The following is a 25,892-nucleotide window of genomic DNA, read 5'->3' on the forward strand; positions in this document are numbered from 1 at the left end:
AATGTCTGTGTGTGTACTACATGTATAGATCCTGGGGACTAGAGTTACTGTGAGATGTCACGTGGTTTCTGAGTCTTGAACCCAGGTCCTCTGGAAGAGCAGCCAGTGCTCCTAAATGCTGAGCTGTCTCTCCAGCCTTCATCACTTAATTCTTAACAGGTGAGTAAACAACCACTCCATGAAATGGAATTCACAGCCCGCATTGCTAAAGAGGCCAAGAAGCTGAGACTAGCCAGGTCATGGGCCGAGGGGAAACCCTACTACTGTTATTCTGTTAAAGGACACAGCACTGGCCCAGAGGTCAGTGCCTCACTCAGCATACATCAGAGACGCTTCCCGCAGCAGATGGGAATTAACATCTCACAATTGGACAGTGGCCAAAGTGAGACTAGGCAGAAAGAATGTAAGAAGCGGAGGTGACCGAATGGGAACAGGACAGATGTACATACGAACTCACAGACTAAGGCAGCACACACAGACCCACCCAGGTTCAAGGCAGACAGAATCCCAGCATCCAGTGAGCCAAGTGCTCAGCGGGCCCAGCTCTCAGCCAACAAGCTATTTGCAACTGGTACTTGCTAGTGAGTGGGAAATCAGTTTTCTCCCATGGAGTGTCACTGGGTAAACAAGCCACCTGGTAGAACCTCCAGGCAGGTTCCATGGACACAAGCACAGACAGACCCCTTCTCTCTCATGGACTTTTTTTGCCTTATTGGTCTTTTGCTTGTCTGTCCCAGTTTTCACTTTGTGGGTTTTGTTTTGAAAGAGAGAGAAAAACATAAAACTGGGTGGGTAGAAGGTGGGGGCAGTTCTGGGAGGAGTTGGGGGAGGGGGAAACATGCCATCATGCACTTGCTGGGAATTGAACTTGGGTCCTCTGCAAGAATAGCCAGTGCTCTTAACCTCTGAGCCATATCTCCAGCTCCCTATCAATTATTTTTTATTGAACTTTTAAAATTAACTAAGAAAAATCAATATTCTAGATATAGTTTTTAAAAAATACAACCCGGTTGGAATGATGGCTCAGCAATTAAAGAGCACTTCCTGCTCTTATAAGAGGACTGGAGTTCAGTTCCCGGCACCCATGTCAGGCAGCTCACAACCACCTGTAACTCCAGCTCCAGGGGACCTGATCCCTCTTCTGGCTTCTGTGGGCGCGCGCGCGCGCGCGCACACACACACACACACACACACACACACACACACACACACACACATTCAGCCTTATGGGTCCACGGCATGACGGCTTGCATCTGCCTGTAATGGCAGTGCTCAGGAGGTGGAAACAGAATTGGTTTCAAGGTCATCCTCAGCTACATGGTGAATTTAAGGACGGCCTGGCCACTTGAGACCTTGCCTTCAAACACACACCTTCAGAAGGACTTCACTTCCCCATCCCACTGCACAGGAGGGGAGCAGTGAGTTACCTTACTCACAGCAAACAACCCTGGAACAGGAGTCGTTTTACAGAGTGCCCATCGCTCTGCGTCCATGCTTTTCCTGACAATGGGAATTCCCCTTCAGAATTTTAGATCCCGGAATCCACCATACGGTCATGCACGATTCCCCGAGGGTAAAGAACCAGGATGAGGACAGGATAACAGATATTTCACCACTTGAGGAGCTTTTCCAAAGAGTGCTAAACACTTCTCACTTTTACTCTTGACCAGTAACACCAGTGAAACCAGTATGCCATGCTTTCCCATCAAACTAACATTGTGATGAATGACATTGACTCCCTCCATGATCTACTGGGGCCTCAGAGTGATTTTTTTCCCCCCGGAGGAACTTAAACCAACACAAAAGACCAGACAAGAACTTAGTTTCAGCTCAATACTGGGCTCACTACCAAGGTATTTATAGAGAGGCTTTGTAAGGATTCAGGCATTACGCTGGCCTGCCCCTGTCACCAGACAGAATGCACTCAGGCAGTGCCCTGGTCAGCCCAGGATTCCATGGATGCACAATCTGCATACAGGAGCAAAGGACTCTTTAAAAGGAAGCCCTTCGGGCTGGAGAGGTGGCTCAGAGCTTAAGAGCACTGATTGCTCTTCCAGAGGTCCTGAGTTCAATTCCCAACAACCACATGGTGGCTCACAAAAGAAAGAAAGAAAAAGAAAGAAAAGACCTTCACCCACTGACACGCTTTCCTGCTGTTCCCCTGGGGCAGATAGGACTTTTCCTGTCTCCCTCTTCTGTCTTCTCCGTCTCTTTACCCCCCCCCCATCCCCTTCCTCTCTAATAAAACGTCTCACTTAAGCTCTGTCTGCTGGCGTGTTTGTCCCTGACCTCGGTCACCCTCACCTGCCACAGTTCCTCAAGCTTTATCCTAACAGGCTTTACACGCTTGTTGGGCAAACCGATTGATTTATTTAAGATTCAGATTTTAATCTGTCCAAGGTTAAAATTTTAATACTTGCCATCTCTTGTCAATCAACCATAACGCATGAAGTCATATAGTGGGAGCTGTTTCATTTTCATCTGAGCATGGGAAAGGACAGTAGGGGAATCCGGCTGGTGAGTCTTGCTCAGATGTGAGCATTTCACAGGAGTTCATATTTTCACCCTCACACTGATGGTACCAGAGGAGAGACTGAAGAGAGAGGTTCTGAGAATCTGGGGCTCTCTTATGTGTCTATCTAGCAGCCACTCAGATAATTGAAGGAGACTCTCACTGCTGTGGGGACCAATCCCGTAGGAAGCCCTTCTCACTCAGAACAGTATCCCTCCCTCATCTAGGATGCACACACAGCTAATAACCCCTCTCTCAAGCACTACCAGTGACCCCGATGCTCAGAGATGAACGAGGAACAGCATCATGGTGTTTTTTAAACAGTGGCCCAGAGGGGCAGATTTTTATAACCCCCTGATGTGTACTAACCTAAACAAACAGCCCAAGACTGTCAGGAGCTAGATAAGGGGAATCGGGAGACCCAAGGGACACCTGTAGTCCTAGCTCGGCCACAGGTGTGTGATTCCCCAGAGTGCTGCTCCACGCCTGTTGTTTCTGGTTCTTTAGTGTTTTCAGACGGTCACAGGCCCCGTGTTTCAGTAACACCATGAGGATGGCTTCAGGGCATGGTGTTTCACCCTAGGAATTTTCTATAGGTGGCCTTTGACCATAACTTTATTTTTCTCCCTCGCACAAACCTTGCTGACTCATAAGAAAGTCAAGGTATGGGTCCATTCTATGTGGAGAGATACCTTGCCTAGCCTGGACACACAGTGTGGGGGTGGAGAGGTGCCTTTGTCCTGCCTCAAGGAGATGATGGACAGACTTATCAGACTTCTGGGGGGAGGCCTTACCCTCTATGGAGCAGATGGGGGGAGTGGAAAGAGAGGAGGGAGGGGGAACTGGGATTGGAATGTAAAAAATAAATTATTAAAAAAAAATAAATGAAAAAGAAAAGAAAAGAAAATCCAGGTATGAAGGCCACCTGATCACCTCTTACAATCTTCAGGCAGTAGACGATGCTTCAGTGACAAATAGAATGCCACTCAGGCTTCATCCTCTCCCCCAACCTTCCCATGACAAATGGCAGTTGCCTTGAAACAACCTCATGCTAGGCATGAATGCTTCCATGCTCCCTATACATTGGGAGAAACTTCTCTAGTGAAAAGCTGAAGATCTGACCTCTGAAAACCCACTCTCCCAGAAGTCGTGAACCTACGTCTATATCTAAAACAGAGATGCTATAATTGCTACTGAATATGAGTTTCTGTTTGGGGATACCCTTATTTGTTCTAGTTGCTTATCAAGTATTTTGGGCTATTCTGTTTAGGTTAGATAACACAATAGGAAATCTAATGTTTGCAAAGTTATTTATGAATAGCAAATAAAAATCTCCAAGTTGGAGATTGAGGAAATCATGCAGTTTAAGTCCTTCAAGACCACGCACGAGCTTTCATTTCAGCCAATGTGTGCCAAACGAGGTCACTCATAATCCAGCTTAGCTCGGGATTTCATGGACAGCGGGACATCATGTCAGTCTAACTCAGACACAGTAGCTAGCTCAGCCCCACATCAATGCAAACGTGGGCATTTGACTAAATGTTTTCTAATGACCAAGACAAGTAAGATTATAAAAGTTCTCAGGGAAGCCTGGAACAGGCATATGGTCCATGCCTGAGAGGCAGTAGGGGGACAGGCAGTCAGTACCTGGCTACACAGGAGTAGCAAGTCTAGATCATGTACTACCTTACTCTGTAGGACACTGGCAGTCAATCCAGCCAAAGTCTGGCACCAAGGGGCAAAGAAAATACAAAGAAGCAATCTGGGAAATCCACATGCAGGGAGCTGCAAGTTGCTCTAGAAGAATTTGCAGATGAAAGGAATACTTTACAGACCAGCCACCAGCTGACATCTAGGCTAGATGCACAGAAAAGGATCCGTGAGGTGAAAGCTAGACGGAACCGCATCTTTCCCTGAGAAAACAGAAGACACTGGGCCAGATGCATCTTGAGCAAGGTCGAGAAACATGTGGGCAAATTGGGTCGTCTAAGTTTTTGCACTTGAAGAGCATGGAGACCAAGTGTGTGTACCCAGGAAGAGGGATTTGATGGGATCGTTAGAACTGGTTTTAGTTAAGAAAAGCAAGTGCATCCTTTAGTTTTGCCTTAGCCTGGTCAGGGAGGTCACACTCATGTGTGAAAACGTACTCAGCTCAGTTATCTGGGTGGTCCACCTATCCAAGAGTCCTAGAAAACAGAAACAAATGGCATGCCTGTCCTTTGCTAACCTTTAATCGTGTCACAAAGTGAGTTGCAACATGGAGTTCAGAGGCCGGGCTCCCCAGGATGATCTCAAAGCGATACTGCAGGCCCAGCTTGTCGCGCACCTCCTGCAGCCGCTCCTTGGCCAGCATCGCCAGCTGCACGGAGGGCACTCTGATGATGAGCATGTGTCCCTTCCCACTTTTGTTTTTTCCTGGGCAGCTGAGAAGGTCGTCCATAATGCTGAGCGTTTCTGGTGTGCTGTGCTCTCGGAGTGACGCCATGGTGGTGAGAGCCATCAGGGCCTCCGAGTATTGCTGGATGAGAAGATAGCAGCGTACGACCATGCTATGCAGCCTGGGGTACCTACGACAGAACACAGGCAGCTCGCGCTCAGCTGGCTGGAACAGCAAGGCATGCGCAGTACAGTGCAGATGGAACGCTGCAGAAGGGACTACAGAGCTGAGTGACCTTGGACCCCACATTTACTAGAAGTGGTTGCACCTCCAAAGCAGGTGTAACCTGTTGGGACAAATTGAGTAAATTAGAGTTTGGGGGCGTTCTCAAAGTGGACCTGCACCAGAAGTTAGAATTGCCTGACCACCCACGCCCCACTTACGGAAGCAAGCACTGCAGCTGAACAGCCCCTCTCCCACAGGCGATTGGGCTCATGAAAGGCTGAGACACACTGGTGGGTGCAGGGTATTCCCAGATCTTAACTCATGACGCTGCCTGGCAGCATGGCTGGCTCAGTCCTCAGACATCAGTGAGAAAACAGACACTGCGGTCACTATTCTGGGTGTATCAGACATTAAAAAAGGATAACCGTAGCTGGAGTGGTAGAACACACCAGTAACCCGGCACATGAGTCAGAGGCAGGAAGACAGAAAATTGTAGCCCAATCTGGGCTCCATAGCAAACTCCAGGCCGGCATGGGCTATATAATGGGATTAATGGGATGCTGTTACAACAAAATAACTAGCAAAAAAATTAATATATATACCAGCACATGAATTATTGCTCATTTGAGGTCAGTTGTACGGGTAGCAGAAATAAATCTTTCCCCCAAAATGAGTTGGTGCAGGGGAAACTAGGAGCTAGCTGGAGAAAGAGCACCCCCTAGTGGCAAGCCTTGTATCAACAGAGACTGGGAGACTTGCATCACACAGTCCTGGGGCAGAGGGCAGGAAGGGAGGTACTTTCTTTGAGTCTATGAATCAGGTTCTGAGAAAACCAAAAGTCCAGTCTTTCAGAGTTTGGCCTGGAACAGAGGGCTAGCTAAGCGGGAAGAGTTATTTCTAAAACAGAAGAATTAAGACCTCAGCCTTGAAGGTCAAGACCGGAGGATGGATCCCCAGGATAGGAGATGCACGGCCAGTGTTCAAAGAAAGCTTTTGCTCCGAGGGAGCTGCCCAGGGATACTTGTCCGCAGTGGCCAACAAACAGGGACAAAGCTGGGGGCATAACGCCAAGAGGCTGGCCAGGCTCCGGAGTGGCCTTCAACACACAGATCCCCTTCTGCAAGGGAGCTGGCAAGGAGGCAATTGTGAAAAGTGGTACTGGGCTTCCCACTTAGGCCACTTTGCATTTGTCCTTCTTGGAAGGTCATATAAACCCACGGGAATAGAAGGTCACCCTGAGAAAGGTTTGACCTTCCATGTCATTTGTACAAGCACCATCAAACTCACTGAGACATGGCCATACAGGCTTTTGATGTTTGACATATAGCTAAAGCGAGGGGCAGCTCTTTTCTTACCTCTCCAAGAGCGTGCTCACCATCTTCTCGAAGGTCTCATCGCATCTCAGGAGTGGGCTGGTGATCCCCCACTGCAAGGATTTGCTGTACTCATTCAAGCCAAAGTATAGCTTCTCGCAGCCCACATCCTCCTGATGGAAAACAAAACAGATCCCCAATGAAGACAGTGTGTGTGTGTGCGCGCGCGCGCGCACGTGCATGTGTGCTTTCTTGTGTGTGTGTGTGTGTGTGTGTGCACGTGTGCCTGTGTGTGTGTGCGCGCGTGCGCGCATGTGTGCAGAGATATTGTTGGAGATAAAAGAAGAACCTGTTGGCAAACTTGACACTAACTTTGCATTTCCATGCAAACTTTTCATGGAACTTAGTGGCGAGTTGACATGTTGCCTTTAGGCCAATGGGAACTACGCCAGGTTTGTTTCCTTTTGCTTTTGTTTAGATACACAGGCCAGATGCCTTCTTCTTCCTTTTTTTTTTTTTTTTGAAAGATACATATTTTTTATTTTGTCTCAAGTATGTGTCTCTTGGTTCTTAAAGAAAAATATCTCTTGGTTCTTTTGTTTTTTATTTAAAAAAAAAGTCATCTTATTTTGAAAGCAAAAAACCTACTTTTTTTTTTTTTCTAAATCAGTTCTTTGGTTCAGTGCAAGACACAAAAAATAAGAAAGGTAAAAATCAAATGTAGGCTTTGTGGTGTTGCTTTCTGCAGTCCCTAGTTCCTTGTTTGGGCTTCACTCAAATCCGGAATTATACCTGAATGTTTACATTCAAGACTTCAGAGACATGAAGGTCACATTTGCACTATGAAAGAATTAAAAAAACAACCACCAGTTTGTCCTGGGAAGGTGGAGGGGATACACATCCTAACAAGCAAATGCTGTTAACACAGGCTGTGTTTAACCAACACCATAAAGCCCTCGTAAATCCAGTCTACCATACCATATGGAACCTGAGAGACCACAGTGCCATCAGTGCCTGTGTGGCCCCAGTAGGGATTTGCTTCCGGGGTCACTCCCTCACACCCCACTGAGCAGAATAACTTTTCTTTCCCTGAGTCCCAAGGGGTCTCTTGTAACCGCTGTTCTGTGTTTTAGTTTAGTCTCCTCCAGGGACTCCGTGGAATGGCCAGATGGCTTCTTTTCCTGCTAGAAGCAGCTCTCTTTTCTGATGTATCCATCGAGTTTGGGGAAAAACTAAAGAATTGTACATCACAAACACTTAACTCCTTTTACAAATAAAGGTTAATTTTCGAATGGAGTATAAAAATACAATGCAATAGGACATCCTACCTCATTAAACAGAACACACAGCACTGGTCCGTCCCCGCCCTGCCTGACCCAGTCATTACTATGCAAACAGTAACTATTTGAGGATATGACACAGGATGCCCTCAGAGGATACTGAGATGTTCCATGTGATGCTGTATTTCATCTAAGAAGGCTCAGAATATTAAGTAAGTTTATGACTTTATAGAATTGGCTTTATCTGTTTGTTTATACTTTTCCTTATACCTGTGCTTTTTATTTTCATGTTTTTTTATTATAAATTGAAAATTTTCTTTTAGCATTCCCTAGTTTACCTTATAAAGAGAAACAAGGCTGACACTAAAATTATAATAAACAAAAATTATAATAAATAAAAATAAAGGAATAAGATGAGGGTAGTAGGAAGAAGAATAGACCAGGGAGAGAGTTAGTAACCCTGGGAATGCATGCCAGAAATGTATGCATAATTTGTTAGAAATGGCTACAATACTCCACACTCCTCTCCTTCTGAGGCACTATCTCATGTAGCCCATGCTGGCCTTGAACTTGATACATAGCTGAAGATGCTCTTGAATCTCTGATCCCTCTGCCTGTATCTCACAAGGGCTGGAACCATAGGCATTCCTGGCTCTATGCATTCATGGGCTTCCTGTGTGCTAAGCAAGCATTTTCCCAACTGAAATGTACCCCCAGCCCCAGAGCCATTGAATAACCCATCTTCTACAAGTACAAGTTTGTGATGTTTAGAGTGTAAGAAATGAATATAGGGTAGCTAGTGAGATGGCTTGGTGTCTGGGAGTGCTTGTTGCTCTTGCCTAGGACCGGAGTTCCGTTTCTAACACCCATATGGCGGCTCACAACGGCCTGTAACGGAAGCTCCACAGTCTCTGATGCCCTCCTCTGGCCTCTGTGTGCACTCACATGCATGTGTACATGCTAACATGCACACACGTAGGTATAAACAGAAACGTTAAAGCTCTTTTAACAGCATAAGGCACTATTATTAGGAGGATTCTCATTTTTAGTGCCCTCCTCCTAACAAGACAGCCTGCCTGTTGGCGCAGGTCTTACTTGAGAGTTGCAAAGACATACTCTATACTTTCTCAGTGCACTTGAGTGTTGCTCTGGTTACTTTGGGAGAAGAACTTCCACCCTCATCTGGACGCAGTACACGGTTATGCCGAAGAACCCACCCTCCTGTGCGCTAAGCTCCTCACTTTCCTGCCTGGCCTTGGTGCTGGTTGGTTTGGAGAAAGACAACCAGCTTTGAGGTGGCCCGGCAGGCACGGCGCGTCCACTAAGTAACCCGAGTTCCATCCCTGTATGTGCTTGGCTTTCTCTTGCTACCGTTAGCCCTCTGGGTGTTCTGTGAAGGTCGGGCACACACCTACAAGTGCTGATGGTGGATTTTGAATTGAAGTACTTTGTTACACTCCAGTTCCTTCCCCCAGTGGACATGGGTGTCCGAGTAGTCAAAGGAAGTGAATTGTGAGGCCCTTTCTCCTACATGTTGCTGGGTGAACTCAGTGTGATAGGAGAGCAGATGAATACAACATTTTCCTCTCTCTGTTGACCTCAGTCCCTCAGGGGTGATTTATTGAAACATTATTATCTTTTTGCCAGGTGCTTGGTGGCGCACACCTTTAATCCCAGCACTCGGGAAGCAGAGGCAGGTGGATCTCTGAGTTCAAAGTCGGCCTGGTGAGTTCTAGGACAGCCAGAGATACACAGAGAAGCCCTGTCTCAAAAATAAACAAAAACAAAACAAAAAATATATTATTTTTTTTAAAGGCAGAATCTGGGCTCAAGCAATCCTTCTGCCTCAGTTCTCCAAGTGGCTGGGACAAAGGCACCTGCGACATGTCTGAATACAGGGATAATCTTTAAAAACCTACATTTAAGCACTTTATTATTTTCTGTGTGTTGTGTGCGTAGTGTGTTGTTAATGCACACACACCATGGTGTGCCCGTGAAGAAGGTGATACATAAATACACACTTGTGTGGCCCAGGGGTCACACTCAGGTTGTCAGGCCTGTGAAGCCATCTCCATAGTCCGAGCTTTTAAACTTTTATTGTAAAAGAGTAGATCCCCTCCCCAGTTATTTTTTTTAAACAAACCCCAGAGTCACATGTTGAATTTGTAAGTTCATTAGCAGATGTCACTAACGACTCTTTTTTAAAAAAATGACCCCGATACCACTATTATACCGGAAATGTTCACCATAACCACAGGGTTGAGTCATGAAAAATCACATTAAGCCGATTTCGTCTCAGGAGAAACAGGCCTTTCTCCTCATCACGGGGTGATTCCTTCTGCAGAAGACTGGCCAGACCAGCTACGGGTTCGCTGTGGCCAAAAACAACATAGTGAAGGGACACATATAATAGAACTAGCTTTCTAGAGCAAAAAGAAAAAAAAGTTTTAAAATATTTGCATCTCTAGTTGACACACAGTAATTGTGCACACCTGCGGCATTCCGGTGACATTTCAGTAGGTGCATACACCATGAATGACACAATGAGAGTAGCTGGCATAGTTGTCACCTGTAGTCCCTTGTGTTGAGAACATATTTCCTTAGGTGTCTTGAAATATTCACTTAAGTATTTTCATTGATGGTTACTTCCTTGTGTGTGTGCCTGTATCTCTTAGTCACCTTCTCTCTGGCTTTCCAGCATCCATCTTTTTAGGTCGTAGTAAGCACCATTCTACTCTGCTTCTTGGGGACCCTCCTTCTGTCTTCCAGATCAAAGTGAGAACATGCACCCTTGTTTTCTGCGCTTGGTGACCCCCCCCTTCCCTAGTGCTCTCTAGTCCCATCCATATTGCTGCAAATGGCAGACTCCATTTGTTTTCACGGTGAAACAGTGTTCCATCGTAGACACGCACTGTCCGCTGACTAGGCGGCAGACAGCCGTGCTGACTCTGTGCTGCTCTCTGTGAGCAGTACTGTAGTAAACACACAAGTGCAGGGGTCTTCAGCGCACTGACTTCCATCCCTCCGCAGAGCCACGCGCCATTGCGGCTGCAAGATGCTTCTCCCTCGTATCTGTTCTACAGGCAATCGCACTTTGTGTTCAAAGAGGCCATAGGCTCAGTCTGTGCTTCAAAGGGAGAGAATGCTAGCCCATCCTAATCTGACAAGTCAATGGATGGGCACTGAAAGGATCCCAGCAAAGCCACAACCTGCAATAGTCTCTGCTACACGAACAGGGTTTAAGAGATGTCACACTGAGGGAGATGCTGAGGACTCAAGGTCCTAACCAACGTCCCTGCCTCACAGAGTGAGATGCACAGGCTCCCAGGTGGATATTTGTCTAGAAGACATATCTGGGGTTTCTGACTTAAACACACTCATTTTTAAGTACCCAAAGCACTTAATGTCCACAACACACTGGCTAAGGTTTATTATTTTTAATGAAACTTATTTCTTTGATAATATATTTACCCTACAGCTTATAGGCTGGAGAAAACACTTTCAGATATTAGGGGCTAAAGCCCAAATCATAAAGGACCATCTGATATGTTCAGTGTAGAAAGGATTACTCCTAACAGTCCTACTGAAGGGGCCCACATGGTCACTGTAGTGTCAACCCAAAGACTAAGAAGCCACTGAAATAGAGAATCCAGTTGTTGGAGGGGGAGGGTAATTATCAGAGACGCGTTCAGTCAGACTATTATTCTACTCACGAAAACAACAAAGCGTTCAGGTCTCAGTGTAAAATCAGTCTCCGTTTGTCTTCAGTGTGAAGATTGGGTCTCATGCCTCATACTTGCCAGACAGGGGCTTTAGCGATGAGCTACCACCCCTGTGCTCTGAAATTAACCATTTAAATCCACACAGGTAATTCAGGATTTTAATGATGCTCTGGTATAATATTACTTCTTTGTTTGGAAACAGGGCATCACTCTGTATACAACCCAGGCTGTCTTTGAACTTGCAGATCTTCTGCTTCAGAATCCCAAGAACCGGGATGATAGGGCCGATTGACCACGTCTAGATACTAAATCTATATAGAATGATTAACTTTGTATCTACAACGTGCAAACATAACTAAAGACTAGCCATGCAGTGAACTTTCTGTGGGATACTATTCAGCAGCTGTCAAATGCTGTAATAACTGCAGTTGGCACATGAAGGTATAGTGTTCATAGTCCCAGCTCTCAGAAGAATGAGGAAAGCTAGGTCAGGGCCACACAGGGCAAAATAGCAAGAAATTGTGATTACATGAAAACTGCAGCATTATGTGAATTAGACGTCATGGCACATTTGTGCTGTATTCTTGCCAAGTTGCGTCTGTGTTTAGTCCCAGGTTCTGCCTCAGGGGGAACTGCACATGGCTAGGCCCAGAAGACTCACCGTTGTGTCTGGCTGTACCCAGTGGACCTCATTGCTGGAGCTGATCCGGGACTGCTGGGTCTGCAGTGTGTAGGGGGAGGAGCTCACCTGGAGCACCAGGAGGTTGAAAGCTTCCAGAACTTCTCTGCAGTTGATGACTCGATCAGCTAACCCGTGAGTTGGCTCACCATGCGACAGGGAGCCTGAAACCACACTGCAGAGACAGCAAGAGTGGTGTTAGTGATTCCTTACCCAGCTGACTGGACACGGGAGCAGGTGACAGCAGGGAAGCTGCATTGTCCTTGTTCATTTGAGAGGAGTAGATACAGAGTGTGCTGATACACGCCCGTGGTCAGAGAGCACAGGAGAAGCCGAGGCAGGAAGATTGACAGTTCAAGGCCACCCTGGGCTGTATAATGACATCTTGCCTCATAAAGCAAGTATGGTTTGAAAGACAAAAATGTTTATGTTTTTCCTTACCCCTTACAGACAGGTTTTTTTTGGGGGGGGGCTCTCCCTTTCCTGGCTTTTCAGTTTGTTCCTAAGCTATTCTGAGTGTGAACTCAGTCACAGAGCCTACGGAGCCCACAGTGCTGAGTCGATTTGTTTCACTGTGAAAGCTTCCAGCCTGCAATGACCTTCATCCACAATAGCCTCCTTCCCTCCTTGGCTTCTTGACTGGGAGGAAGGTTGAAGGGAGGGCTGGGAGGAGGGATGGCAGGGGGGCTGGGAGGCCTCCCAAACCCCACAACCCAGAGAGACATGCTTCTAGAGTTTTCTCAGTCCTGTTCAGTTTGAGTATGCCAGGTTATCATGCAAACTCAAAACCACACATTTTATTCTATTTTTATTTTCATTTTCTTGTGTAATTGTGTGTGTGTGTGTGTGTGTGTGTGTGTGTGTGTGTGTGTGTGTGTATGTTCAATTCCAGGATCTAACATGGTGGAAGAAAGAACTGATTCCCACAAGTTGTCCTCTGACTTCTAACAGTGCATGAGTACTACATGAATGGACATGCATAAAACAAATCAATAATGACAAAAATGAAAATCAGTGTAAATTGGACAGAAGAGCTGGGGGGGGGGTCAAGGAATGATTAGGAGGAAGTTACCAAGGGGAAGACACCGAATGTGAGGGTCCCTGGGCCTTCAGAGCGCCTTTAAAGGGCTTCCTTAGGTGCCAGTTACTGCTATGGAAGAGACACTGGGTCTGCTCCTACAGAAGCAATCACCTCGTTAGCTCCACATGGGAGTTGTCATGAACTAGCACAAACAGTGTGTACGGATTCTGTTTCACCCTTCTCATAAAAACTTCAAACTTGCTTTGAATGTCATTGTCCAGGCGAACAACGTATTTCTCTGCTCTCTGATGAGCCATCCCATTTTCCTCCAGACCCAGGTCTACAAGGACACCTGCCAAAAAAAAAAAAAATGTTTCTCTTTTTACAAACTTTTATGTACAACACATACACACACACACTGCACACACTCACAGATACAAACACACACAAATACCACACAGATATACACACACACACACACTCACACATACAAACACACACACACTCACATACAAACACCACATACAGATACACACACACACATTCACACCACATACACACACACACCACATACACACACACACACACACACACACACACACTGCCTACAAGAAATTCTGATATCCAATGCTGGAAGTTCTGAGCATCAACAACAACAACAAAAAAAACACTGGTAAGAAACAATACAGAGGATAAAATTAATTTCCACAAATCATACTGGTAAAAGGAAGGAAAGAAGGGAAGGGGAGGGAGAGATGGAGAGAGGCAGGAAGAGGGGGAATGGTGTTTCTTTCACAAAATTCAGTTAAAATACTTCCTCTAGGAAATGCCAATAAATGTTTGGAAATAACGGAATCGCTGTTATGCAAATTCTCACTATTGCACGGAGGTCCAGCAATGGATGTCAGAATCAATGGGTGAAATGTTGAAGATGCGAGTGTACATTAGCAGTCTCAGAGCCAATCAACAATGCAGGGAAGACAGTAGCAATCATGGATGACTGCCTTCTTTCACGTTTCATAGCACATTCACGCTCATCCATCTTTGGGCACTCCTTTTTCTTTTTGTTGCTCAGCAACCATTTCTCCCACAGACATAGTAGCTCAGGACTTTCCACCTTTTTGCCCTTGTGAACAATATTACCAGGACAGGCTTTTGTGTGGACATCTATGTTCACCTTTCTCCTCTTTCACACACTGGCCGGATTGCTAGATCATAAGGTAGCTCTACACTTAGCCATCTGAGCACACGCCGGGCTCTCCTCAAGTGGCTACAATTGCCACTCTACACCCGAGTGCTGGGATTAAAGGCATGCCCCACTGATGCCCGGCCATTTCTGTTTCTTGATGGTGCCCTTTGAAACAAAAGTATTTTCAACTTTGATGGTGGCCAGTTTATGTATTTGTAAATGTCCAGTTTCTGGTGTTCTAGCCAAGTAAACATAGTTAAGATGGGCATGGTGAGTTGTACCTGTGGTTCCTGAACTCAGGAGGCAGAGGCAGGAGGGCCTTTGTGAGTTCAAGGCCAGCCTGGTCTACAGAGTGAGTTCTAGGACAGCCAGACGGCCAGGACTATATAAATAGAGATCTGGAGAGAGAGAGAGAGAGAGAGAGAGAGAGAGAGAGAGAGAGAGAGAGAGAGAGAGAGAGAGAGAGCATCCTGGGTGCTAGGATTGTGGGATTACAGGCATAAGCCACTATCCCAAGCCCAACTCTACTCTTCCGTACATGTGTATCCAAGTGTCCCAGCACAGATTACTTAAAAGACTGTTCTCTCCATTAAATGGCTTGGCACTCTGGGAAAGGTTCAACTGAACGTAAATAATGAGAATGCTTTTGTTTTTGTTTTTGTTTTCTGGGCTCTTAAGTCTCATTGATCGGGGTGTCTGTCTATCTGTCTGCAGAGCACTGGATTACTGTAGTTTACCAGTGTTAACTTGAAATGGGAAACAAGTCCAGCTTTCTTTCCTTTTGTATAATGTTCTAAGTATTCTAGAAACCTTGAATTCTGCATGAATTTTAGGATTAGTACTGGGATTTCGGCAAAGAGCCAAGACAGGTTTTGGTAAGGAATGAATGTGACAACTCTGGTACCAACTTCTGGTGATGCGGTCATCATAAACATTAAGGAGTTCACCGGCATGTGGAAATGAGCTTTTCTATTTGTTATTTTTAGGTTTTCTTTAAAAGAGGTCTATAAATACCTGCCCTTGGCTTTTAAACTATGTGAAGAAAACAACTCTTCAGTTGTATCTAATGACCGAATAGCATTATTCGGTCTGTCTCCACCCCCGTTGCCTTCTGTTTTGAATGCCACGAAAATTAAATCAAGCACAGTGGATCCCAGCGTGCCTTCAGGTAGGTTTCACCATGGCGGCTGTCTTCTTCATCACTACTCTTCCTTATCACTTCGTACAAATAATTATGGCTAGACAGTTATTTTAAACGCATATTTTATCCCCAACTCTCCAAAATATATTTTGTAAGAGCTGAGGCATTCTTCCATATGAATTGAACATCATTGTAATGCATGAGAAATTGATTTGATACCAAACATAATGTGCAAGTCACAATCCATATTTGTATTTCACTAATTGTGCTTCTATAAATAAATATTTTGTATAAATAAAATAATTAAACAGGGCTTAAGGAGGCCAGACAGTGGTGACACTTAGATAGAAGGAATAAGTTCAGGGGCTGGTGAGGTGGGCTCAGTGAATAGGCCCACGCTGCCAAGCCTGACTTCCCGAGTTTGATCCCCAGGGCCCACATGGTGGAAGGAAAAAACACTCCTTCAAGCCGTCCTCTGCCCTCCACCCATGCAGAGTGCCCAAATGTGTTGAAAACACTTTTTAAAAACAGCAGGAGTTTAAGAGATTATTGTACAATATGTGGTTATAGTTAGTGACAACGCATTCTATGCATGACAGCTGACAAGTGCCACAAAAATAATTAAGTGAGATAATGGACAGGGGAGTTAGTTAGGTAGGCCCAGCCATTTCATGATGCATTCTTATTCTAAAATATCATGGTATGCCCCAAAAAGTACAATTTTTTCTCAGTTAAAGAAATAGTAGTAAAAAGAACTAAGCAATCACTCCACAGCCCCTGCCTTTGCCTTTTCTTCCCCCTGTTTGTTCGTTTGCTTTTCTGTGGCATTTATGACACTGCTCTTTTAATTCGGGGTGACTGTTTTATGGAATGCTACAGCACCTGGGTTCCACTGTGACCATGCTCAAGTCAAACCTTTCTGACAATTGCATTACACAGGCAACCGTATGTACTTCTCTTCAGACCTAACATCAATTTGGCGCATTTCTGGGGGTGCCTAAGAGCTTGTCTCCTGCCCGAGATCACCCCTCTGGAGATATGGCCTCTGTACAGATGTAACCCTCTCACGTCTAGTTTGTCTAGTGATTTGTCTGTATTTTTAAACTACCCATGGGTACGTGTACCTGAGCACAGGTGCCCACAGAGGCCAGAAGAGAGCATTGGATTTCCTGGCGCTGTGGATACACGGGCTTGTCAGCTGCCTGCAATGGTTGCTGAGAGCCAGACTGTGACCTTAACCACTGAGCCAGCATTACCCTTCTCTTTTTAATATTACTTTACATCTTTGAACTTAAAAACATTCAGTAGGTTACCATACACTATAAACAAGAATTTTCTTTTTTATATACCTGCTTTTTATTCCTTACCTTCCCCTTCAAAGAGATGCCAAACAATAAATCAAAACAAAACTCTCAGCTTTATCCATTCATCTGCTCTGTGAATCAGACAGATTTCTGTAAAGTTCTGGTGTGTAAAACAAAACAAAACAAAGCAGAAACTCGTTCTTAAAGAGGTGAAAATCAGGTTAGGCAATAGCTCAGGATAGAATTCTCACCTAGTGTTCATGAGGCCTTGAGTTCCATTGTTCCACCCTCCTCCCCATCATATGATACATGAAAATTAAGAAAATATTAAATCACTAATATATTCTCAGTTTTTTTGGGGGGGGCAGTGGTTGGTAAGGCATATGCCTTTAATCCCAGCATTCAGGAGGCAGAGGCAGGTGGATCTCTGTGAATTCAAGGCCAGCCTGGTCTACAGAGTGAATTCCAGGACAGCCAGAGCTGTTACACAGTGAAACCCTGTCTCAAAACCCCAAAACCAAAAGCCCAAATCTCAGATTTTAAGATTTATTTCAACTTTTGTCTTATTTAGGGTTTCTCTTGTGATAAAACACCATGACCAAAAGCAACCCGGGAAGGAAAGGGTTTACTTCATTTACAGCTCTTCATCACAGTCTATCACTGATGGAAGTCATGGGAGGGATCTGGAGGTGGGAACTCAAGCAGAGGCCATGGAGGATGCTGCTTACTGCTTTGTTCCTTATGCATTCCTCAGCCTGCTTCCTTATAGCATCCAGGACCAGTGGTCCAGGGGTGGTACTTCCCTCAATGAACTGGTTCCTCTTACATCAATCATCAATTAAGTAAATACACCACAGGCCAATCTAGTAGGACATTTTCTCAATAGAGGGTTCCTCTTCCCAAATGGCTCTAGCTGATGTCATGTTAACAGAAAACTAGCCAGCACACAATTCCTTTACAACCGTAGTCTCTTTTTATGGAAAACAAAACAAAAACAGACAAAACCCAAACTGTAAAAGTTGGCTAAAATCCTGCTAGTTGCTTTCAGAGTCCATTGAATTTGTGGTCCTTTTTGTCTAGGTGGCCCCATCCTGGCTCCCTTCTGCCTCTCACTGGGGAAGGATGCTTTAATCTTTGAGAGACTATGAAAGCTATGGGATTGCTTGGGTTGCAGGGGAAACAGCTCTTGGCCTGTACAGAATAGCATTCTAGGCACAAAAATAGCATTTAATTCCATGGTCCTGTCTGCCTGATAGGTACACCCATTGGGGCTTGTGTATTGAAGGCCTCTCTATTCTTGACCAATGGTAATTTCTGGAATGTGTTTCCAATGACCTAATTTGAGTTTGTAAGAGGAATTCAAAACCTTATCTATTGCTCTCATCTCTTCTTTTTAAAAAACATTTTCACTTAACAAATCAATTTAACAAAATGTTATAAAGATTTGGTTTAGCAGTTATTTATGATGTGTCTACCAATGGCTAGATAGTCAGTGTTCCTTGAATGTTTCACTTCATGGCTGGAAGCGAAAGTTCTAGAGGCATCGTCATGGCTAGGGAACCTTAAGGGTACCTTAAGAGTGGAAGAAAAGCTGGGAAGGTTCTGGAAGCCAAAAATCCAGATTCAATAATAACTGACAAGCTCAGTGGTCGCAGAAGCAAGAGAGTTGGGGCGTGGTAGCCAGGGAGCAAGGGGCGACCAAGGGGGTAATGGATGGGGGACGGTTTTAGTTTGAAGTGGTTTTCCCTTGGGGTAGAGTAGAAAAGGGTGTCAGGAGCATTGCTAAGAAACAAGGCTGAGACCAGACACCCAAGTCTGCAACAGCCAGTGTGGAGAGCGGAGAGATTGCACCGTTAAACTAAAGAAAATAATTACGGAGAAAACAGGAAAAATGAACCCTCCACTCACAGCATCCAACACTAGCAAAGGAGTTTATGGTCCCCATCTGGTAACTGTTGAGTGCAGGAGTGCAGACCTAGCAGGGACATGGATACGCTGTTTGGCAGGTGGCTGCAGAGGAGACAGGGACACAAGGAACTGAAGGTCCCCAAGTAGGACACTCTCTGGGCCGCACACCTGGAGAGGAGCAGACAGTAGGTCTGTTTGCGCAGGGGATTTCCAGGGGTTGCCTCTTTGTTCTGGGTCAGAGTGGCTTCCTAAGACCTTCGGCTCCTGGGATATTTGTCACCATCTAGCAGGTGGCTTTTTTCTTCCCCTGTTGAAGTGATCAACAAGGGAGAGTAAAGTTGATGTGATTTTTTTGTTTTGTTTTGTTTTGTTTTTTTGTTTTTGGAGACAGGGTTTCTCTGTGGCTTTGGAGCCTGTCCTGGAACTAGCTCTTGTAGACCAGGCTGGTCTCGAACTCACAGAGATCCTCCCGCCTCTGCCTCCCGGGCACTGGGATTAAAGGTGTGTGCTACCACCGCCCAGCCCCAAGAAGTATGTTTCAAAACTGAAAACTTTTCTTCCAACTCTGGGTTAGCCTCCAAATTGTGCCAATCCCTTACGGCTTCCTGTGCCCACTTGGACCAGGTAATCTACTTGTAAGCAACAGATAGCTCCGGTTTCTTCATGACTGTGAGCGTGTGCAAGCACCAGGCTAGCTTCAGTGAGACACGTCCTCCCCAGCAACACCACACCTGCTCCCATTTGCTGGACATGTCCCATGCACAAAGCAGGGAGCCCGTAACCAAGAACAGTCGCTAGTATTGACCCCCCCACACTTTGAACTGAGCCTGCCTGGCATTCTTAGTGTGCTAGTATATCAGTGTTCTAAATGACAGACCGTGGGCTTTCCTGAATTGTTACAGTTGCAGATTACTGGGGAAATTTGAGAAGGTTTACTCCGTTTCTTCTCTCTTTCCACCTTTGGATTTATTTGTATTGTTTCCTTTGTCCTTCCCTCCCGATTGTTTTGTTTGTCCCCCACACCCTCTTGCCTTAATCAGAATGTGAGTTAAGAGATGATGTGCTTCACCCAGGGGCCGGGTCAGGAATAACAACAAATGTGTTCTATTTTTAATCTTTCCATTCCCAGTCATGCTCCAGCTGCAAGCACAGACCTTTTCTGGGTGTCCTGGACATTTCTCCTGCCTGTGACTTTTCCCAGCAGGCTGGCTGCCACATGCTCTCTTTAGGGAAGTAGTCAAGTAGGGAATCAGTTCTTCCTCCCCGACCCTGCCCTCTGTCCCTTCATGCAGACGTGAATTGTGCAGGTGCTTGGGGCCAGACCTGAGAGAGGTCGGAATGAGGCTCTAGGCATTCCACAATGGAAGCATGGTTTTCTCTTGAGGGTCTGCCTTTTGTGTCCCCAGGCAAGCTCAGCTCTCCATTTTCATGGTGAAATAGGAGGAAACTGAGTCAGATGGTTTCTGGGGAACCTTTTGTCTTCATGGCTATGATAGTTAAGGGGTGTTTTAATGAGTAATTTCTTACTCTGTCCTGGGCAACTTCTCTGTACACAGTAACATCTATTTATATGGACTTTCCTATTAACCAGTATGTGCTCCAAAAATATGAAGGTGCTTAAATATGAAGACACATTTTGGTGTGGTTATATTAGGAGATAATGTGCATTCATTAAGAATGTTGCTTCCAAAAGTTTTCATGGTCTGGAAATACATGCACACTGCACAACCACACCAGGAACAGATACAGACAGCAAGGGCACAGTGCTGGATGGTAAGGAGTTTGCCAGCCACAAAGTTTTTGTAGTGTTATCCTTGACTGTGGGATTACACATGTTTAATTTTGTAGGAATTGAACCCAGAGTCTCAAACATGCTAAGTACATACCCTACCATGAAACTATAACCTCAGTCCACAAATATTTACATTTGTCTACTTTGTTATTTTCATTTTCCAAACTAACACCACAGGGCCAGAAAGATGGCTTAGACGGCAAACATGCTTGCTGTCCTGAGTGTGACCCCTGGGCACCACAGTGGAAAGAGAAAACCGACTTCCAAAAGTTGCTCTTTGATGTCTGGGTATGTTCAGTGTCATACTCCAATACACACCCACACCCCCTTATACACGCCCCCCACACCTACACACACACACACACACACACACACACAAAATCATGCTTTTCTATAATTAAAAAAGAATCTTATTCTCAACATATAAAAGTGATTGTTACTACAATAATTTTATCTACATTTTAAAAGACCCCCTGGAAGTCTGTATGAATTTTGACAGACACTGTCTATATGTATGGAATCCATAAGCTACATTTTTAGAACTTGTCTTTTTTTTTTTTTTTTTTTTTTTTTTTGGTTTGCCAAGACAGGATTTCTCTGTGTAGCTTTTTGGAGGCTATCCCTGGAACTCGCTCTGTAGATGAGGCTGGCCTTGAACTCACAGAGATTCCCCTGCCCCTGCCTCCCAAGTGCTGGGATCAAAAGCGTGCACCACAACTGCCCATCATTAAAACATCCTTATTAATTTATTCCGTATACAGTGTTCTGTCTGCATTATCCTGAAGGGCAAAGGAGGGCACCAGATCTCATCATAGATGGTTGTGAGTCTCCATGTTGTTGCTGGGACTTGAACTCAGGACCTCTGCAAGAGCAACCAGTGTTCTTAACCTCTGAGCCATCTCCAGCCATTTTTAGAACTTGGATTCATTAAGTGTTCTGTTTTCAAACATAATGGAAATAGAATTCTGTAATTAAATTTTGTGTGCCCAAGCTAGGAGTGAATGTTAAAATTGTAATTTGCCTTGAATTTTGCAGATTTGCCTACAACATGGATTCCCTTCACCCCAGATTATAAGCCTATAAAACTGGTCAGAGTCTAGTATCTCTCTGAAGAATGACAATCTTGAAATATATGATAGAACCTCCTGAGCCCCAAGAGGAGGGAAGGGAAGGCAGGCCCCTGAGAGTTATCCCTGGAGAAGGCTCTGCAAACGACATTCACTTGGAATAGGTGCTATGGTGTGTCTGCTGAAGTGTGACTTGGGGATATCAGATCACAAACCAAGGCAGGTTGCAAATGCCAAATGGTGTAAGTAAGTGGCCGACAGGAGAAGGTGCTCCCTCCATGTATGGAAGAGAAAAGCCCGGAGGAATAGCAGATCAGTTACGTGGTGGGCATGGGAGCCCATCAACTCCCACAGTGGAGGGGAGCGAAGAAAATGGTGACCAGAGCTGAGCAAGCCTCTAGAACAGCTGTCAAGGGAGGCTTCTCTCCTTCTTTTGCTAATTTCCAAATGGCCACTGTGTAGCTTGGCATTCAGAGAATTAAAGCAGATTGCACTGACGCCTCTTGAAGCTGAGGACAACACTTCCCATGTGTCAGCCACAGCCAGGGAGAGAGGCAAAAACCTACTGTTAGCTCACCTGGCCCCTGGAACTCATAAGAGAAGATTTCATATACAGCTATGACACTCAAAGTGTGGTCCCAGGGTATTGGGCAAAATACAGTCGGGGGCTGCCTAGACTAATGGGGAAAATCTGCATTTTAAAACATTCCCTGGGAATCTGTATAAAGTTTGACAGGCACCGTCTATTGGTGTGGAATCTGTAAGCTACATACATTTTAAGAACTTTGAATTCATTCAATTTTCTGTTTTCAAATATAATGAAAATAAAATTCTTTAACCTGGAAGCAACCTAGATGCCCCTCAATTGAAGAATGGTTAATGAAGATGTGGCACATCTACACAATGGAATACTACTCTGCAGAAAAAAATAATGGTATCTTGAAATTTGCAGGCAAGTGGATGGCACTTGAAGAAACCATCCTGAATGAGGTAACCCAGTCACAAAAAGAGGAACACAGTATGTACTCACTCATATATGGATTTTAGACCTAGATCAAATGATCACCAGCCTATAATTCACATCACCAGACGAACTAGGATACAAGGTGTATTCTAAGAGATTCATATAAAGTCCCTCACAGAACTGGGAAGGGACAAGTCCCCCAGAGCTCAGGTGAAGTGGGGGAAGACAGCGAATGGAGAGAGAAGTAGGAGAAAATGAGGGGGAGGAAATGAAAACATGTGCGACCAGGAAGATTGAGCCTGGTTAGGAATAGAAGATAGGAAAGAGAGAGAGAGAGACAGACAGAGACAGAGAGAACATAAAAGAGGGAGCCAATATTGGTTTGAAGATAAAATTGAACACAAAGAAAGGTGGAGAGAACTACAAGACTGCTCCCAACTAACAATCTCAGCTTCCGTGGAAAGGCTATCATAAATGCCCTTCCCGGAGAGTGAGATCAACAACTAACTTCTCCATGGAGCCCTCAACTAATGCCTGTTGAAAACAGGATCAAACACCCATACATAAACACTGAGTCGAACTAGAACCCAGAAGCAGATGGAGAGGACAAGACCACGCGGCAGAAGCACATAGAGACAGCTTACCTGAACAAGGAGGAGCTAACGGGCCCCCAGACTGATAGCTGGGAAGCCAGCATGGGACTGACTCAGGCCCCCCTGAATATGGGTCTCAGCCAGAAGGACTGAGCAGTCTAAGGGACCTCAGACAGTGGAGCCAGGATGTATCCCTGGTGCACAAAAGGACTTTGCGAACATATCCCCCATGGAGGGATAACTGTCTTAATCTAGAGACAGGAGAGAAGCCCTAGTCCCTACTTCACAGGACCTGTCAGATCTACATGACCCCAACTGGGTGGCATTCCCCTACACATGGAATTGGGGTGGGGGGATGGGAGGGGAGGGTGTTTAGAGTGCATGTGAGAGGGCAGAGAGGGTAAAAGGGAGGGAAGGAGGGAGGAAGGGTTGGGGGGGAGGGAGGGAGGGAGAGGGAACTGGGATCGACATGTAAAACAATAAATTAAATTAAAAAAATGCTTTGACTCCAAAATTTAAGTTGAAGGACAAGTTACTGGGGAAAAGGATTTCTATTTTTATTTCCATAGAAAATGAAAAGATGTGGATTCCTTCCAGACTAATGAGGTTTGATCACACTAATGAGGTTTGATCACGCCAGACCGCCTGAAACAGAGTACAAGCTAATCCTACATTCAAAACAGCTGGACAAAACAGCCCTACAGACTACAGCCAGGATATCTGAATCTTCTTCGAATCCCCCAAGACAGCGCCCCTTACCAGCAGGAAGTAGCTTGGAAAGAACGACGCCCAAATTCCCAAATATTGTGTATAAATGTTTGTTTTCATTTAATTGGACTTTGTTATAAAAAATTAAATAAAAATAAAAATAAAAAAAAATGGCAAAAAGATTAACCCTTCATCTAAAATCTGTGTCTTTCCCCCAGATAAGATAACCAGAAGGAATTTGACACTTAAAATTTTTCTTTTTAAACCTGGTTTAGGCCAGGCAGTGGTCACATACCTTTAATCCCAGCACTCAGAAGGTAGAGGTCAGCCTGGTCCACAGAGCAAGTGCCAGGACAGTCAGGGTTATACAGAGAAACTCAACAAACAAAACCCAACCAACCAACCAAAAACACAATAAAAGCCTAGTTTGTAAAAAAGCCAGCATTTTCTTAGCTGCCCCAATTTTCCAACTTTTTATAACTCTGGCAAATATTATTTTCATGAAGAGATATGTTTATCACAGACTTATAAACTTCTTGCTTTCTACCATTTCCATGTTCTAGAGGGAACCGTTTCTTTGTTCTTGGAAACAACTTTAACTTGGCTTCTTGTTGCTGAGTGGAAGGTAGTGTTCTGGTGTCTGCATTGAAAATGCACTGGCAACCTGCTAAATGTTTGAGAATTCATACTGAGAAATGAGCTGCCTGGGCATAGGAAGAATTCAAGTGCTGTCAACCCAGTGTCCCTTTTGAGAGGCTGGGCTTCCCTAAGCAGTGAATGACCAGAGGGCATCCCCACGCATGGCATCGCAAACTTACAGCATCCGGCAAACACTTGCAGCAATTCAGCATTGGCCTCTAAGGGCACCAGGTCTGGGAGAAATCTTACAGATAAATTATGCATCCCGTCAAGTGCCTTTTATTATTACTAAAGGATGTTTTAAATGTCTTCTAAACATTTGGGCTAGGTGAGAGGAAGACAGGAAGGGCTCTAACGCTAGAACCAAACTCATAGCAAAGGTCACGCTCACCTGATTGTCGAACTCGTTGGAGAGTTTGCTGGACCAGAACCTCTGACCGTGGGACGATGATGATGAAGTCCACTTTGCTAAAGTGGCCGAGGTCCAGGCTCTGGCTGCCACTGTCCGCGATTGCACACACCTGGGACAAGAGTCTTCTGGCAACTGTGAGCTGTGGTTGATAAATTTGGAAGGTTTCGTTATCTACATCTAAAATTAAAAAAAGTTATAAGGACAATATTAATTCAGTTCTTTGACAGGCATTATGAATCCAAATGGAGACATGAAACACAAGGGAAAAGCAATGTCTCATGACTAAGAATTCCCACTTGCTATTCTCATTTAATATGGAGTTTTATGGATTTGCCTATTCCCCTACTAAGGCCTGACTGAGAAGATATGTTAAAGAATTGGAGATGACAGTCTTACAAGTGAATTACTTAAAGACTGGTGGATTATCTCACAACCCTTTTCCCCATAGTGGGGATGCAGCACACTGTCACAGCTGGGCCAGGACTCAGCAGTATTCAGTTCTCTAAGACTCTCAGCGTGGCCCAGTGCGCAAGCCCGTGTAGAGAGGGAGGCAGTCCTGGAGCTATAACACCGTAAGGTTCCTTTAAGTTTCTCTGGGTGATAGCAAAGTGAACATTTCTCCTTCAGCAAGTCAGCTGCGACATGGCCTGAAATCCCTCCTCTCTGACTAGACAGCACGGACCAGAGACACAACCTTCACCTTTCTTCCTGTTGGGTCTGGCTTTGCCAGCACTTGTGACCTGGCAGGCCTAGGAGGTGAAGTCACTGCCAGTGCTGAGCCGGAACTATCCAGAACCCTGCCTTAAGACACAGCCAGCTGGCCTCTCAATCGGTGATACACTCCCTGCACTGTCCAGATACTCTGAGTCCTCACCAAGCCCCGCAGACAACACAAGGTCCAGTGTAATGAGCAAAATGCCAGTGCTAATTAAAGTTGTCTAAACTCAACTGAGGTGTGGCTGAGGTAGCTGCACTGGACGCTCACTGAGCTGGACCTGATACAGAGGTACCCTTGCTGACAGAGCTTAACCGTGACTCTCCACAGC

The 25,892-nt window shown here is 45.2% G+C and overlaps 1 protein-coding gene across 1 annotated transcript in view; it reads right to left on the bottom strand.

Moving 5' to 3' along the window:
* The window catches only part of Greb1l (GREB1 like retinoic acid receptor coactivator), a 206,056-nt gene that overhangs the window by 22,678 nt on the left and 157,486 nt on the right, over nucleotides 1-25,892 (bottom strand). The window contains exons 16-20 of the mRNA XM_051202009.1: nucleotides 24,826-25,023; nucleotides 13,301-13,481; nucleotides 12,091-12,283; nucleotides 6,470-6,600; nucleotides 4,740-5,079 (exon numbers count right to left, since the gene is read on the bottom strand). Of these exons, the coding sequence (XP_051057966.1) occupies nucleotides 4,740-5,079; nucleotides 6,470-6,600; nucleotides 12,091-12,283; nucleotides 13,301-13,481; nucleotides 24,826-25,023 (1,043 nt within the window). The remainder of the gene's footprint in view (nucleotides 1-4,739; nucleotides 5,080-6,469; nucleotides 6,601-12,090; nucleotides 12,284-13,300; nucleotides 13,482-24,825; nucleotides 25,024-25,892) is intronic.

This window comes from Phodopus roborovskii, unplaced genomic scaffold (genome assembly GCF_943737965.1).
Source record: "Phodopus roborovskii unplaced genomic scaffold, PHOROB, whole genome shotgun sequence".
Lineage (NCBI taxonomy): Eukaryota > Metazoa > Chordata > Mammalia > Rodentia > Cricetidae > Phodopus > Phodopus roborovskii.